General features: G+C 44.1%; 1 protein-coding gene across 2 annotated transcripts in view; it reads left to right on the forward strand.

The window, feature by feature from the left end:
- MYOM2 (myomesin 2) overlaps positions 1–18,800 on the forward strand; it is a 578,568-nt gene that overhangs the window by 407,589 nt on the left and 152,179 nt on the right. For both annotated transcript variants that reach the window (XM_069606094.1, XM_069606095.1), the window contains one exon: positions 3,737–3,843. In XM_069606094.1, coding sequence (XP_069462195.1) covers positions 3,737–3,843 — 107 coding nt within the window. The remainder of the gene's footprint in view (positions 1–3,736; positions 3,844–18,800) is intronic.

Genomic DNA, 18,800 nt, shown 5'->3' on the forward strand with positions numbered 1-18,800 from the left:
CTAGTCATGGATGTCAATTGCTTTCCTGAAACTCAACCCTCCAAGAGGAAATTCCCACTCCTAACCCACAATTCTGAACACCTTGACATAGAGACCTGGCTTTCTGCTTTGGACCTTGACGGCTTCGCACCCCAGCTGGCCACCTTTGCCAAGTCCCTTCACCTCCTTCAGACAGCACATCAGAATGAAGGCACAAACAGCTTAGTACCACATTTCTCTCCTGAAGAATATCGAGCCCTACATCCCAAAATAACCCTTCAGCTCTGCTGTCCAAGACTTTGTTCTCTCTCACCTCGATGGCAGCAATGCACTTTTGGAAGGCCTTCCAGTGACTACTCGTGCACCGCTGATATGTCGATTAGATCAAGTAGGCGGAGCCGGCCCTAATTGGAGGCCCCCTTCTAAGGCTCCAAAAGCCTGTCTGGGCCTGCACCCGTCATCAGAATGCTGCGCACACTGTAGGCGAACCACTGAAGACCACACCAGCTAGAATCCTGCACATTTGCTGTGCAGGGCTGCACTTCATTGAACAGGAGCTCCAGCTCCATTCCAAAATGGCCACTGTGACCCACACCGAAGCCACTTCCACCCTTCAGAGCTGTGGTTCCATTCTTAGTCAAGCCCTCTCTTTCGAGACACATGATTGACCAGCGGGTCCTGTTAAGGACTCTGACTATATGTGCTGGCTGGCAGAGCCGACCCTAATCAAAGGCCTGCTTCTAAGGCGCCAGAAGCTTGTATGGGGCTGTCCAGACGAGAAAGGCCTGTTCACATAACCAAAAATCAAGGTATGCACCCCAGACCTACCTTCCTCATACAGCGACTCATTTTTTGCCAAAATTGCTGCCTCCACACTACATGGTCCAACCCCTGAGATTTCTTCCATCATTGTTGCCTCCATGCACTTCTAACCTGTCCCAACACCCTTGGCTTTGTTACACATCCCAACCAACATAGGTCAGTGCCTATCCACATTGAAGTTCACCCAACTACCATGTCTAGGCCCAACAAGGCTTGGGCAAAATTGTCAAACTACAGAAGAACCTCTGGCTAAAACAACCTACCATTCCTATCGCATTGCAACACACTCACAAATTCCCACATTAAGATACACTCCCCACAGCTCCACCCTTTAGCTTTCACCATGTATCTGAGTCAGAAGTGACCATCATTATGAAATGCCTCAAGCCATCTCTCTGCAAAGGAGAGGCATGCCCATTTCCAGTTAACAAGGACTGTGCAGCAGCTCTCACCCCATCATAACAGCCATCATCAATGCCTCATTTACTGCTTGTTCCATCCCCACCAGCCTCAAGGAAGCATGGGTACCTTCACATCCTCAAAAAAAACACTAGTCCCCTCTATCCTCACCAACTACCTACCTATCACCATTGTCCTGTTCATCCTAAAGGTACTAAACCGAGCAGCCTATCGCCAGATTCAATACTACCCCAAGCTCAACCAGATCCTCGACATTCACCAGTCAGGTTTCCGCCATGGCACAGAATCAGCACTACTCAATTTAAAAAAGAAAACTTGATGACATCAAGGACTACTATTTCTAGACGTCTCTACAGCATTTGACTTGGTTGACCACAAAATCATTTGCCAGCATCCTACTTTGCTGACAACTTCTTGCAAGAAGCAATTCACTGAATCCCCTCCTTCTTTGCTGACAGATCCACAAGAGCCTCCACCAAAAATGCCTCTGTGCCTCCTTCTCCGGTATCCTGCGGCATACCCCAAAGCTCTTGTGTCTCCGCGACACTGTATAATATTTACACCAACCCTCTTTTTGACCACCTCGATGCTCTTGGTATCTCATATGCAAATTACATTGATGACACACACATTCTCTTTCGCCTCACAGGAGACTACATTAAGGACTCTGCGAATCTCTGTTCACTATACCAGATCATCCAGACCTGGATGGCCTCCCATCTACTTTTTCTGAATGACAACAAAAACGGAAATTATTTTTATTGGCTCTCAATCTCTCCTTAACGAACTAGATCCAGCGTTTTGCTCCAGCACGATTGCTGGCATCACTATCCCTGTTTCACCAGCAGTGGAGACAGCTGGTGCATTTCCAGATGCCACCCTTGCATTATCACGACAGGACAGTGCCATTGCATCTTCAGCTCCCCACTCTACGAAGCTCATCAATGCAAGCAGACCCTTTCTCTCTACCTACAATTACTTTACCATTGACCAAGCCGGTATAGGCTCCAGACTTTGGTATTGCATCACCCTCTTCACAGGCACCTCTGTATGTAACATCAATAAACTACAAGTCATCCAGAACAACACCCTACGAGCGGCATTAGACCTTCCCAGACAGGAGCACATCTCAGCTGCCAGAAGAAATGTTCACTGGCTCTGTATTTGTGAACCTATTAGCTTCCAAACACTATCCATCACCCACTGTTGCCTCACCATCTCTGCCCACCCTACCTTTTACAGAAATGTGATAAGCTCACTCTACAAGACCGACATGCTCTGCTTACTCTAATCATTTTATTACTCCTTGATTTAGGCGTGCTAGAGCAGGTGGAGCCAGCATCCCTGTCATTCTCAATAGGCTCTGGAATTCTGTGCCACTCTCCCGCTGATCTGATCCCTTTTACTGGGCCTTCAGGAAACACCTCACAACCTGGCTCTTTATACTGAATTCTGTTGCCTAGTTTTATGACCTGTAACCAGCACCTCGATTCCTTTGGGTTTAGTGTGTTTCTGCAAATGTATAAATACATAAATAAATAAATAAATAAATAAATAAATAAGTGTGTCCTGCATATTGCAGCACAACTCATCAAAGGACTCTGCATATCCAACGACATCACCCAATCCTCATCGAACTGCGCTGGCTCCCACTGCCGGTATCATCTTCAACTACTGCTGCATAATCTACAAGACTGTCACCCTGAAGTCCCCAAGCTACCTCACTGAGAAACGTAGCATCCTTGGACGCCTCTGATCCACCAGAAGTAAAGACCTGCAGACTTCAACTCCACCAGTGCAGAAGGGAAAGAACTAGAAGACAGGGCTTTTCTGTCTACGCTGCTAGACTCTGGAACTTCCTTTCTGTCAATATCAGACTCTCCCCCTCACTACTATAGTTCAGGAAGGAGCTCAAGACCCTCCTCTTCAAGGAAGGTCTCCTCCCAAACACCTAGATCCATACACCCTTCACTCCCCACCCTACCGAGACTGGGTTATTTGATCCCCACTGTTTCTCCCTTGGTTGCTTGTAGATCCCTTGCTGACAAATTATACACCTTGCGCTTCCCTGTTCTTAGCTCCCCATTCCCTGGTTTCTAAGTCTCTCTCACTATATTCTCCCTCCTACGATTGTAAATCGCTCTGTTGCTTCCTGAAGCTAGGTCTGTGCTCAATAAATACCCTAATAATAATACAAAATTGACCCCAGAAAACCTTCTATTGTTAGGTGGGGACACAATGATTAAGTTGGTTAATATTTGTCATTTACAATAGCATTGCTACTCTCCATCATTTTGGTTTGTGGCATTTAGTGCCTAGCAGAAACTGATTGAAGTGATGTCTAAGTTGTACACTGTTTTGTATTCATAATATTATTTTGATATAAATATTATGGTCTGTAAATATGGGGAATGCATTTCAACTGACTTTAGGACTTGACGTTATTTAAAGTACACATTGGAAATGTGTCGTGAGGATGTTTACATTGGCAGTAATCCATCATATTTTTTCTTAGCTCTAAACTATACTTCAAGAACCCTGATAAATCAGACTTAGGAACCTACTCTGTCGCGGTTAGCGACACTGATGGCATTTCATCCAGCTACGTCATGGATGAAAAAGGTAAGAACTTGTCATTGGTTCACTGTTTGTCTCTTTCACTGCACCATATATGTCTCTTTTATGGCTTGATGACACTCAAATCACCCAATCTACACTATTCATTGCATTCTGTTATGATTGATTTTCTTCAAATTAGACACTGTTCAGAATGGAGATCCAAATACATTGCAAAGAGAATGTGATGATCAAAATAGGGGAAGTCTTCCTAGTGTGTTGGACCATAACTAGCCACTAGGTTGCTACTAAGAATGTCAATGTGTTCATGACTTCTTCACTTAATACACCTTGGTGAGGTTTGTTAATCTTGTTTGGCAGTGGTTCCTGCCATAGGCAGGCACTATGCTCAGATCTAAGAGTTGGTGCATCAACTAATCGATTTCTCCATGCTGTATTCCCTTCAGAAAAACACTAAAAAGTAGTTCTGCACCACAAAATGTCCATTCTGTTCAGAGTGGTTAGAAATGTGTGGAGTTCAGAAATCACTTCTCATGAAGGTAAATCAATTAGTAGGTTTGTGCCACTCTGCCCTGTGTGAGTGTGATTAGAAGTAATTGCTATACTTTAATTACATATTTGGAAGAGCACCACAAGTGTTTGTGTGCAACACTCTTTATGGTTTGAGGGTAGGTAAAACAGTAGGTGTTTGTTACTCTCCCATGTTTGGATGTAGCTCAAATGTAGTTGCTGTTCATTCTCCCCTTTTGGGGTGCCAGTAGAGAATGTTGATGTGTGGAACTTTCCTGTACATATGTGTGATTAAACATTTGTGGTGTGTGCCACGTTCTGCAATGTGGCTCAACGCGTTTGTCCTGCATCACTGTCACATGTGGTATATGCCAATGTCGCCTCTGTAATCGTGCCTCAAAAACGTCATTATGTGCATTTCAGTGCCGATTGTGCATGCAAGTATGCATGCATGCATGTATATATGTATTTATGCACTTATAGCAGTTAAAAATCAGGAAACTGCTGGGGAATAATGGAGCACGTAGGGGATACTGCCAGGGAGTTACAGATAGTGTGCAGGGGTAGCACAATGTGTTGGGATGGATGGGTTTGCTGCAATAAGAGGGGGTATGCTCTGGCGCTGGGAACTACGTAGATTTGACTGGAACAATAAACAAGTGGCAAGATGTTCTTGGAAGAGTATGATATTCAGGTACTTCCTGAATTGTAGGTTGGATTGGGGCAGTCTGAGCTGCATTGGTAACATTTTGCAGAGAAACAGTGTGTAGCAGGAAACGACCTGTTTCCTAGTTTTTCTTTCTACCAGTTCTCTGTTTTCCGTTGAGTGATGCTGTGAATTCTAGCGGTGCACTGGCCTCTAGAGATGGTGAATTTTGCAGACGGGTATTGTGGTGTTTTGGTTGTGTCTGATTTATAGGTGATGAAGGCAGTGGTCGAAGTGTACAAAAAGGTGTAGTGGAACTATGTTCCGTGCTGGCCTGCTCCTGTACAAACACCATCATTGTGGCTCCTCCCACGCGCCATACAAACCCATAAACAAACACACCTGCTATTTATGTCAATGTTCAGTGCACTGCACTGAAGTGCAAGCTTCAACTTCTTCCTACACTTTTATTTTGAAACTAAACCATTCCAGAACGGTTTATTTTTAAAATAAAAGTATAGGAACAGTGAAACTTAATAATATAAAGTATAGGAGCACTGCTCCCGCCCACTTCGACCTCTGGATGAAGGCTGTCTTGAAAAGTATTCATGCTTGAAGAGGTACCCGTGGCAACTCATTGATGATGTGGACGATGTGGTTGAATTTTCTTAATACTGTGATGAGACTTGCATGCAGCATGTTGAGAAGCTGTTAAAGGGGCCAAGGTGGTGTCTAAGACTGCTGCAAGTAGGGAGCTGGCACTATTCAGGTTTGAGATGACCATTGCTTAGAAAACGGGTATGAAACATGGGAGGGGAGGTGAATGGCATGGCATTATGGAGTAAAACAATCTGGGACTGTTATGTTTGGGACTTATAGTAAATACATGTTTTGAATGAGAGGGCAGTGTTGAAAGGAAAGTGAAGAGAGTTTACAGTGGGTGAGATATGAGAAATGAGCACATCAGTCTTTGTCTCTATTGATCACTTCTGGAACTGGGCTTGGTTTTTGGGGTTCCCCAGCAAAATTACTTTGGCCTTTTTTTGGTTGAGCTTCAGGTAAGGGATTGATAAAAAGAAATGGATGAGGGACAGCCAATGCATGGGTCAGCGGATGTCACAGAAGAAATTGATCTTAGGTGGCCAAAATTGTTTGGTGCCAAACACACTCACCCGTAAGAATGTTGCTAAACATGTTGGTTTGCAGCATTCTTCCTAATCAATATGTTGCTATACATTGTTGGCCTTAGTTTCACACGTTTAATGGCACTTAGTATTAATGTTGTGCGTCATGGTCTGGTCCACTGAAAATGTGTTGCTAAAAATTGGGGGAATGTAATTAAAATGTATTTGCCTTAGTGTCTGCCTTGGCACTGTGGTAGAGGCAAAGGACATTGTTTGCATGCCTTTGCAAGTTGAAGTACTGTATTGACATGAAATATATAATGCTCATAATTTCTTCATTTGTGTCATCATTGGAATTGTGTATTGCCTCCCATCCACAAGTATAGTTGAGCTACAGTCCTAGGACAGTGTCTGTCTGTGCAAACATAACTAGTGAATACCAATGCTTCATTATGTGGGCTCAGACAGGCCTACCCAAAAGATCCTGTTGCAGTGCTTTGCCAAAGGGTTGTGTCTTTCCATAGTCTTCTGTGATTGGTTATGGCATGTATTCATTCCAATAAGAGTCAGTGCTGTGCAAGTGCCACTGTGAGCCTTCTAAAATGTGCTATGACAAAAAAGCCCCACGAGCATCAGAAACCTCTCATGACCTGCTCCGATTACGCATTTACCAGGAGCCGCAAAGACACATGGGGCCTCATTACGACTTTGGAGGTAGCCATGCCCTTAACAAGGGCATGGCTACCTCCAGCAGAATAGATTAGGGCATGGCTGCCTCCAAAACCGTGTCCGGGTCTGGGTTCCCTGAATGGGGAATTACCGGGCCATTCCGAGTTTGGAGGGCCCGGTCCCCTCGAGGGACCCGCTCTGGATGTCCGGTAAAACCAGCCAACCAGAGCGGGTCCCACGAGGGGACCTCGTAATATTGTGGAATGGGTTTAACGGCGCCGCCGCCATTAGTGGCGCACGTTAACCCATTCCGCAATACTTGTAATGAGGCCCATGGTGTTGTTAGTACAGAGCACACGAAGAGCCAATATTGCAATGAATAAAAAAGCTTTCCAACTTGACTTGAGATTTTTCATTATGTATTTACTATCTGCACAGCTATCCGCCCATCAGCGATTGTAGACACAGGCACAGAGGTATTGAAGGGTCAAGACTGCAGTACCTAGACCCACAGTGGCACCAGTGGGAAAGTCATACATCCCGCATGATTTGCCATTGAACATTGCAATGGTAGGGTTCACATGATGCAACAACCAGATAATTGGCATTGTTCAGGCTAATGTGGACCCTGAGGTGCTTTAGGGTCTTTGTGCTTCTTTTCCAATACGTTTTATTTTTATTTTTACTGTGTCTTATTTCTGTCTATCACTGTAAATATGGTCACTGTCACCTTGACGTACGGCAACAAGAAATGGCTGTGAAGTTAGTTTAATGTTTGGCTCAGCCTTTAACTGTAGTCTCTCAGAGCACTTAATTTGTGATATTTAGAAGCCGATTGAGTATATGCATTCTGAATTACAGATGCTGGCCAATGATATAATTACCTGATGTATCAGTCTGTAATGCTCCTTCAGTCCCCAGATCTCAATTCCCATGATGTATGGCATGCTGACATAATTAGAGATTGTGTGCCCCCACACAGAGCATGTCATGAATAGGTGCAAAAATATTGGAAAACGTGTCACCACAAGGTGGAGAACATATGCAAAGAAAGTGGCACACGTTGTGTTCATCAACCTTAGGGAAACAGTGACATTTGATCTTTTGTCCACTGACAAAAATATCAGAGCTACCAGACAGGTAGATAGCCAGTCAGTACCTGCTCCAGGTTTTCCCATATGTCATCCCCTAGAAGGCCTTGACATCAAAGTCTTGAAAGAGAAGTGACTTGTTGACAATCATCGTTTCACCTGCTGCAGCTCCTACTCTTGCCAGCTCCTAGAGGAAAATGACAGCCAGCGCACTCTTAAGACAATTTAACTTGCACCTTACCCACTGGTGCCCATGCCCCTGCTGAAGAGCATTGTGCAATGAAATTACTACTTGATCCTAGAGCTGAGGTACAGTCTTGCATGCAATGACATTTCTACTAGAAATGTGCCAGAATGCTAATAGCCACAGGTTTGTAATTGCCTTTGGCCCTCATTACAACACCGGCGCTAAACCATGGTGCTGCTAGCACCATAGTTGGTGCCGGTGTTGTAACGGGTCCGCCATGGTTCAATGGGGAATTACTACCCCATTCCAAGGTTGGCGGGGCGGTAATTCCCCATTGAACCATGTCCCTTCCCCATTCCCATTTTCGCCCCATAGGGCTCTATGGGAATGGGGAAGGCGCTAAGTATGGTACCGCAAATTGCGGTGACGTACTTAGCACCAAGGTCCCTTTGCGGGTCCCTACTTTAACGGCTTGTCTAGACCAGCGGTTCAGGTCGGGTCCCGCAAAGGGACCTCGTAGTAAGGCGCTAAGTGTTTAACGGCACCACAGCCTTTTACGGCGCCGTTAAATACTTAGTACCAGGGTCCTAATGAGGCCCTTTGTGTTCTACAAATGATTATGATAGAAAGTTGTCAACTGACATTCCCACCAATTAGACAATAGACATACATTCTCTGCAATAGTTCCATTGGTATGAGTGTTAGGTGCCACTAATGTTCGTAATTGCTTATTCATCAGTCTCTGATATATCATGAGGTGCTGGTGGTACTGGTAGCCACATTAAATAGGCACTGGCAGTAGCATCTGCCAGCATGCTGTTGACGTTTTGTAGTTTGTTGAAGATGAGAGGTTGGAGAGAAGCTGTTCCCAAACAAGTGGATGGTGACCCATCACATAGGCACAACGCATCTGTACAGTGGTACTCAGCAACAGCCTTCTCAATCACATGGAAGACCGATTGACTGCCCTGGAGTCGGACCAACGGCTCGAGTCGAAACGCGATGGCAAGCACTGCTTACAACTAACGAAAAACCCCTTTGTAGGTCGTCCTGATGGGTTGATTTCTCATTGCTGACTGAGGAACTGAAATGGACAACTGTCCTACATCTTATTCATTGGTCTACCATATGAAAATAATACAGGTTCCTTTATGAACTTCTCATATATGGCAACAGAGGACAGTGTGGTAATGTATACTACCTCCATCGCCTCTCCTAGAGTACAGTGAAAAAATCACTGTCTGTATAGAAGAGTGTCCTGAAGAAAGTGGTTAGAATTTCCTTACACCACGGAAACCGGTAGACAGCGCATGCTGCATCTAGGAGGCAGTAACACTCTTATATACCATAGCAGCTCTTACTCCAAGCTCCCTTTGAACGAATGCGATTTGGCCGAAGAGAGCAGTGAGTCTGTGCCTTCACTATAGCAAATTAATGCTAAATTAATCTTTTTAGTAAACATCTCTGTTTTGTACCCAGAGATAATCTAAGGATTTATACTCTGTGAGTCTATAGGCGAATAAAATGATGTATACCTATAAATAGACTGCTCACCAATAAGCCATAGATGTTCTCCTTTTATGTATTATTGAAAGAGAGTGGTCCAGGAGGGAATTAGAAAAGTGACTCACAAGACCAGTGAGTTCAGAAGAGTTCACCGGACTTAGGTTCTGTTTTTTCTTTTCTTGTTCTATCTTCTATTAGATAAGCAGCACATCAGCGCTTCCTAGTTTAGTCATAAAACAGATCGTTTTAGACAGACAATCCCGCTATCCTTGTGTCTCTTGATAGGGATGCATTGCTAGTTCCTCTCTGGATCACTGTGTGATTGAGAAGACTGAGTACCACTGTACAGATGTGTTGTGCCCTCTTGTGTGTTAAAACATGACTGTCAGGGCAAACCCTGTTGAACCTGTTTATCAATCCCCTTTGTGATAATTGGACCCATCGTATGTCCCAAACAGGATAAGGTACTCAGAATGGTTCCATGCCATGAAGCATAACATTAGAATGCAGAGTGCAGGTCGACAGCTGTTCTCCCTGCTCAAAGAAATTCCACATTTAGATATGTCCTGTGGAGGGGTAGATTTAATTGGGCCTCATTATAAGGTTGCCGGTCCAGAAACAACAGTACAAGTAAGCATGCCTGTACTGTTGTTTCCAGACCGGCAAACTATGAGTTCTGCGAGCGGGTGCCTTTTCGCCCGCCAGGTCTGACCTGGCAGGTGGAATAGCACCCGCTCGCAGACCTTGGCGGATGCCCCATTCATGAATGGTGCTGGGGCATCCATGCTCCCCATTCTCATTGAGCCCAATGTGACTCAAATGGGATTGGGAAGTCATATTTTCCGGCACCCTTTAATGAGGAATTACCGGGACCACCGGGGCTGTAATGCCCCGGTAAGTCCCAATTGGCGGGCGAGGCAATACAAATGACTCCGGCGGCAGACGGCTACCACCGGACACATAATGAGGCCCATTTTCTTTTTGTCAGGTGGAGGTGACAATGGCACTCAGCAAGGCATGCAGTCAAAGCATGCAGGTGCCATCCAGTCACATTGCACTGGCTCGTCTAGTGATCGGGAGAATGCTGGCATTGATTGATGTTTGACACTGACGATATAGTATCTATCTGGAAGCAAATAGGAGTGTGAACAGAATGAGTCAATTTTATAGTATTTCTTGACCCTGAACACATACATGTGTTAAGGTAGGTGATGTTTGAACGTGTTCTTGTTCCTCCATCTCTCGCCACTGTTCAATGAGATGGCTAGTTGTATGGTTGGACTTCTTGAAATGCCTCTCATTGTTTTACTTTACTGGGAGAAGAATGCAATTACTGTGGACCCAAATGAGGAAATCCTTGGTTGCCCAAATGACTACTGAATCAATGAATGTGTGTAAAGCCCAAGACCAGACATATATTTAACCTAAATGACTACTAATCAAAGAATGGCAAAATCTATGTCTAATTGGGAAGTGGTCAACAAATGGCAACCATATTATCAAGATAGGAAAAGCCACTGAACATCACTTCAAGCACTTAGTTCAAATACAAGCCACACACTGTAATCCATCTCAAAGCATGTTTACCAAATGAACACCCACAGAAAGGATACACCGAACAACTGAAGGCAAGCACTGAACACAACTACAAAATGAAATGTTTGGTAGCATTAGTTCAGCTGTACGGTGGACTAGATTAGCAGATCGAGAAAGCAATTCATATCTTTGATTAACACGAGAAACATATATGACCGCTCCACATTTATATTAACTGAGATACATGTGAGCCATCAATTACTGTGCCTGTCTCCATGTTCCTGCACACAAATTGGAAAGACAGTGCACATTAGCCACTCATGGCATTGTAGAGCCTCTCACATGATGCACATCCCAATGGAACACCTCAAGAATGAGCTGCCCCATTCATGAATTAATCCCTGCCAAGCCAAACCCGCAGAAAGGACCCACATCCCATCACCCCCAACCACTACACAGCCAATTTCACCATGCTACCTATATGAACATAAGGCTAGCAGGAGTGGTACAACATCTGGGATTTAAGACTGTCAGATGTTTGGTCACTCTGCCAAATTACAAGTTTTGTTACTGAAACTCTTTTTTTCACCTGAGTTTGTGTACAGCAATACTGCATGATACATTACTCATGCAGTAGTAATGTATGTCGTCTGCAGACTCCAAAATGGGGAATAACAGAAGGGTCGACATGACTGGCAATCCTGCTGACCCTTAATGGCACTGCCTGCTCACCACACATGGTAATGGTAAATGAGTTTGCAGGATTACAAAATGGAAACAGTTGGATCTGCGCTCCAGATTGACAAGACACTCTTGCCCATTGTTCGCACCAGCAGAAGGAACCAAAGGTTTATATAATTTTACAGACACAGTCAACTAGCACAATAAACTGACTGCAAATGCATATAGAGAAAGCATCTTAGTAAAAAAAACGTGTTTAGACCTCCTGGATACGATAGAGGATGCGGCCACGCTTTGAAATGCCCCCCACATGCCATGTAGCCAGAGCTGAAACTGCTAACGGCCCTACTTTATTTGTCAGCATGCTCAATGCAAGGAGTGTGAGCAGAGACATTGGGCAGAGCCCAATCACCCATCAGTAAAAAGGTTTGGGATGCGATTTTTCAGAGTTGCTTATGCCACTTGTGGCATAATATGTTACCTGAAAACATTCTCCAGAGGCCATCCGAGCCACCAAGGAGGACTTCCGTGTCATTGTGTCATGGACGGTACACATTTGGCCATCGCAAAAGCTGCCACCAGTTCAATTACCTAGTACAACGGGAAAAGCTACATGAGTCTCAACATACAGCTGTTGTTTGACGCATACATATGGTGCACAACCAACTATAGAAGGGGCCCAGAACCATAGAATGAGGTTGGCATCTTGAAGGTCAATTGGGGTGAACAGGAAGATGGACAAATTGATTCTTAAGTCAATCAACAAGCACGCAAGTGTAGACCACATTTACCAAAACAGAAAGGTGATGGCTTGAAGGTTTTGAATTAATCATAACCACGGGCAAAGCTCTGGGCAACACCCCAGACCATCGTTTTTCAGCCTGCTAAGCCATTACAGAAGGGGAAAAACCATATGCAAATCAGGTTTGGTCCTACCCCAAAGGGGGCAGTCCAGCCCGAACTGCTAAGTCACATTACTTCTGCACAAGACCACACGCATCCCCAGACATGTTTCAGCCTTCATGGGCATCATCAGTGAGGCGTAGCTTGGGTCTCTAGGCCCGGCAGACTCGGGACCCACGTCTGGGCATACCCGTCCCACTCGGGGTGACTTTAGCAAAACAGAAAGGTGATGGCTGGAAGGTTTTGAATGAATAATAACCACGGGCAAAGCTCTGGGCAATCCCCCAGACCATCATTTTTCAGCCTGCCAAGCCATTACAGAAGGGAAAAAACCATATGCAAATCAGGCTTGGTCCTACCCCAAAGGGGGCAGTCCAGCCCGAACTGCTAGGTCACATTCCTTCTGCACAAGACCACACGCATCCCTGACATGTTTCAGCCCAAAAGTCTCCTCCATACAATTGATCTGACCCACCGACAGACAATAGCTGCACTGCCAGTTAAGAGTGCCTCCCTCTTCCCTTCACAAGTGACAGAGGACACCCACTATCAACATTGCTAAGGAAACCATACAACAACCTCATAACAAGAGAGACAATGGAATATCGATGGCCCATACATACATCAGATGCACCAACAAGAGAGCCATTGGCATTTGAAAGTACCAAAGAACAGGCTAAAGACAAGTCATCATTTTGGAAACTGGAGACATACTCAAGCTACAAAACTTGGCCACAGATGTTTACCTACTGATGCTAGACTAGTTCAAACAAAAAATGTGAGGTGTGCCACTGAATCTATTCTGCTGAATTCTTCACACACATTCACCACAGCAGCATCATCCAGGTGCAGCTGAAGAACCGAGGAGAAAGCAATGGCCTACGCTATAGGTTGACAGTTGCACATTGGTTTACAGAATCTCACACCTGCAGTTACAACCTCTGCTGTGGGAATAGAGGGGGCTCTGGCAAGCCCCCTTGCTCTTCCCCATGGCCGGAGTTGGTTAGAGGCCCCCCGACTCCTACGTGAAGCATTGAGCCCCAGTGCGGATCAGCAGATCATCAATCTGAGGCACACATTCTTCCTGGGTCCCCATGGACATTCATAATAGCAAGTGTCTCCAACTTGTCAAGCCATTATCTTGCCCCAACTTCCTAAACAGAAAGCCATGGTTTCACCGAGAGCTCCAGGGTTATCTCTGATATTGAGAATATCTGGATATTGGTTCTCCTGAAGCTCATTGTTCTGAATGTTCATTCAGGGCACATTACATATCCCTCTTTTCTTCCAATTCTACACCTACAGTGTCTTGCTCATACTCATCAGGGGCCAGATTACGGAAATGTTGCACTGGTACAAGTGCAAAGTTTGCACGGTATTAGCACTAGGGCAAAGTGTGCCCTATTTTTAAAAAACACTGGGGCACATGAAATACCATTGCACCTCGACAAGTGCAGTTTGGCATATAAAAAGCAACAGGGCAAAAATTGCCTTAGTGCAAAAAAGATGCATTTTCACTGAATGTTTGCACCAGGGCAAAGTTTGCCCTAGTGCTAATACAGAATGGTATTAGCGGTGCTTCTATATTACAAACTGCACTTGCAATGTTTTTTTAATGTGTCCCAGCGTTTTTTAAAAATAGGGCAAACTTTGCCCTAGTGCTAATACCAGGCAAACTTTGCGCCTGCACCGGTGCAAAGTTTCTGTAATCTTGCCCCATATCTTTCACTAAATTAAATGTAAATAGACCTAATCAAAGTGTTTTACCAAATACTTCCTCCAATGCTGCTTACTTAGCAAATTCTACTTTCTTTTTCACTTGTCTGTGAAATACGAAGCAAGGCTAGAGAGGATTATTTCAGTAACTAGGCCACTATTGCATCCCCTTATATGAACACTTCTTTGGAAAAAAACAGGTTCCGAGCAATTCCTAAATCTCACTATCTTCTACAGAAAGGCATATTTTGCTGGGAAGAATCCAAGTACTCTCATACACTAATACACACATTAAAATGCAAACTCAAATATTTGAAGAATTTCCCTTTGTGTATGACCACTCACCTTCCAAATACATCACTGATAGATGTTGCATTAGAATGGGCAGGGAGGCCTGCTTACTTTTCATTCATTTAATCTGATAGAATGCCAGAATATATGATTAGACCTTCTGCTTTGAAGGATTAATGCCACAGCCATCCTCTGCTTCTTTCCAACTCAGTGTAGACTCAAGGACCTCCAAAATGTAAATTCTAATTGGACTTGAAGAATTACTTAATACAATATGCAAACACATCTCACTGAAATTACTTTATCTACAATGTACTTTTATGTATTTGCTATGAGGGATTTGCAGAATCAGCCCTGTGAGAGGGTTCTGAGAGGCCAACCTAGATGATGAGTAAGGGCTGCTCACACTTGGTCTTGTCAAACATGATCAATGTAGCGTAAACCAAATCAAGTCAATAGTACGCTGAACAGAAAGTCACACATATGATATCAGGGGCTAGTGTCTAAGTACAATTAACAACTATAAGCAAAAGAAGCAATCAAGTTCCACGTACATCATTTTTTGGGAGTATTTGCCTATTTTTAGTGAGTAAAAGTTGGCCGATACACCCCTTATCTGTGCGGCTGTCTAGAACACAACAGAAGAAAGTCAGTCAAGTAAAGCCAAATGTGTAACAAGCAGTGGCAGAGTTAGGGTGGGTGCAGTAGGATCAGTCGCCCCCTCTGGCTCACTGCTTGATGTCCTGTTTTGCCCACCCCCATCTGCCTCTTGGACTGGCAGGCCCTGTCTTTCTATATGCCTGTTTTAGTCACAGAAGCACTGTTATTGCTAGATGTAAAGAAACACACAGTTAAAGCACATGTGATCTGCACTGAAAGGCTCTGATGCAACATTGTTTCAACTATGCCCAGCTCACTGCATACGACCCCAGAGTCTGACATGAGCATGTTTTAAAACATAGATGAGTGAGTAAAACCCTGGCCACACGCTAGTCGTGCTCCAGGCAAACCGAAGATCACGCAACGACAGACTCGGTTCTTTGGTAGGAATTGTCCCCGGAAGAGGTGGGGTCTCGATGTCTTTGTTGCATTTTTGCTTCTATTGTGCTTTTTTACCAACGCATCTTTGATTTCATATGAGTGAGTGCAACATGTGCTCCTCTTCTTTGCATGTGTGGTCAGGGTGACGTAAGGGTTTGACCACACATACTCGGAGAAGTACACCAGAACGGGCAGACATTGCAGCTAAAGTCTCATAAAAAGGACGCGTTGCGTTCTGTGTCCTGAAGTAAGAACTTTCCAGAGCGTTACAGTTTGTGGGCTTTGCTTATTTCTGACTGAGTCATCCCTCCAGTCTCAGTCAGAAACTGCCCTTCTGGCTGCATAGAAGCATGCACAGTGCAGCAGGCAGCCTTCTAGAGTACGGCAATCAGCCATCCTATGCGTTATGGCTGGGGAATTAGCAGAGCTTTCAAGTTCCCCATGTCACTCGTGAGTATGTTTTCCTGTCATGATATTATGCTTTGCATTCTGGAACTTGTAGTTTTGATTTTCTTATTTCAAATGTAACAAAAATAAGGAAACAGGACTGGTTCACCTACTTTTGCATAGTATGGAGACACTTGAGACCCCTGCATTAGCATATTCACCCCTGTGAAGAAGGAGCATGACGGAACACACAGCACCAGTAAGTGTCACGAAAAGTGGGGATTGGGGAAACTGGTTGACGGACATCAGTGTCTGGTTTTGAACTGTTGGACAAAGTCATGAGTAACTTCCGGTTTGGGGATTGAAACCTATGTTGTACAAGGAGATTTGTGCCAAACTGTAATTAGTAGTTGAAAAACGGTGAGGAGAAAAGGGGGGTGTTGAACGGAAGTAGGAGCTAGGTCTGGAGGCAGTAGATCAATCATGCTCATCAGTGGTGATTTACATAGTCCTTCTTGCCGAACTCCTCCAGGTTCTAAGCGCTTGACCAGGAATCAAACCCATGTTGCATGGCCTTGTCTTGTTCATTTGTTGCCTTTGATCCCTCCTCCTCAATGTATAGTTGCAGCAGTGAGGATCATCATGTTCACACATGGGTGTTATGCTATGTAATTATACTGGGATGTATTACACTGCTGCCATTTTATGATCTCCAGGCACCCTAGTGAATCTGAAAAATAAGGGGATGGGTTAGTTTAGAGGGCGGACAGGGAAGATGCTAACCTGAACTGGAAGTACCTTGAGCTCTGCATTGTTTCCATGTGTTATGTGTCCGGTCCACAGAGCACATGTAAGCAGCTCTAGGCTGCTGGAAGGTAGAAACTGTAGATCAATAATGCAGTGGAAAATAACCTGGGGTGCAGAGGGTCATTGTGGTACATTCCGTGGTGTAGCTGCTGCCAGCTACCCCAGAATGAAACCCTTGCCCAGCTCAGGCCTTTCGATTGGCAAAAGGCATATCAAAGGACATCTGAAAATAATGAGCAACACAGTGAATTACTAACACGAGAAGATGGCACTATTTCCACCCAGAGGAGAGCAGCAATCAATATAGCATAGGAACAATCTTTCATCAACTCTATGTGTACATGTTTTTAAAGGATGCAGAGGGCCTGCAGCTCTAGTGTGACTGGGAACTGACTTAAAGTACCATTGTGGACCAGGGTATCACCGAGTGGCTGCCCTCCTCTCAGGGCACGAACTACAGCACCACTCTCACAATTATTTTCAAAATGTACGTGATTTGGTCAGATCAATACAAACTCCATTGTTCTTTTTTTTAATTTTGTTTTGTTTATTACAAACTTTTAAAAAACAAAGAAAACATTTTGTATTCGTCTATACATATGCATCCTCATTTTAGAATGGTGGACCAAGACCTTCCTCAGCGTTATTAGTTCTCAGGCTTCTTGTTATCACATCCAGAAATGCCGTTACTGTGAATATTAGTTTATTTTCACCAATGTGCATGATGCTCCACCATTTTTCTGCAGTGTACATGGCGTGTTTGGCCAACTCTTGACTCATGCATCTCATTCTCTCATCTCTACATGTTGAGCAAAACAACACCAGATGTTTCAGTGAATCTTCAGAGCTATTACAGAGGTGACATGCATGTTCTTGCACACAGCAATTTTCTCTTTGATATAAAGTTTCTTTTGATTCCCATGCTTTTAGCCTGAAGTTCAGGAAAATTCCTCCCCTCTTTTTACACGGGAATTGAATCAAGTACTTAGGGAGTTCCTTTAATGTCTTTGATTCTGACGGGGGATTTTTCATTCTTTTGTGCTGTCTTCTCTTATCCTGTGTATCAATCCAGTCTTGTTCTAGAAGCCTTTTCTTAACTGCATTTGGGTTCTGCACAAGAGTATATCAGTGTTTAGCTGATTTAGAATAGTTTCACAGAATGCTCTCCAAGTACTCAAGAGGCCATCTGTCGATTGCTCTTTTAGATTTTTTAGAATGCAGAATTGTATGTTATTATCATCTCTTACGATTTTTCTGTAGAGGGTTAATGAGTTCCATATGACAGTCACGTTCATGGACGATAAACTTAACTCGTACTTCATGCAGGCAGTTGGAAAGCCTTTGGGCAAGTTAAGAATTCTTCGCCATATCACGTGTTTGCATCTTGACCAAAACTCCTGATTGATTCCAAACATGGTCTCAGCTCCGTATGTGAGTGCTGGAATTATTTTATTTCTATAGAAGCGAACAACTGGACATGGACAATTTCCCATATTTTGTGTTAAGTTTTTAGGCTTGCTCAGCAAGCCACCAGCTTTTTGACCATAGGTTCATCACAGATGCTTGCGCTTATTGTGATGCCCAGATATTTTGCCTCAGAAACAACTTTAAGGACATCTTTGCCTAGCTTCCATTGACATTTTTGACAAGCCTTTTCTTTATGGGGTCCTCTTAAGTTCTTTAATATGAGGATCTCAGTTTTCTGTACATTGATCTCCAATTTGTTTTCTTCAATGTAGACTTTTAAGGCGGTGATCTTCCTCTGAAGTCCAAATGGCGTTAGGTCTAGGATTGCGATGTCATCTGCGTATAAGATCATGTTAATATGTTCTTCATTGATCTTTGGAGGGAAGGGGTTTACATTGGCCAGAGCTTCACCCACATCTGATATGAAAAAGTTGAAAGGC

Source organism: Ambystoma mexicanum, chromosome 4p (genome assembly GCF_040938575.1).
Source record: "Ambystoma mexicanum isolate Mex_15411 chromosome 4p, UKY_AmexF1_1, whole genome shotgun sequence".
NCBI classification, from domain to species: domain Eukaryota; kingdom Metazoa; phylum Chordata; class Amphibia; order Caudata; family Ambystomatidae; genus Ambystoma; species Ambystoma mexicanum.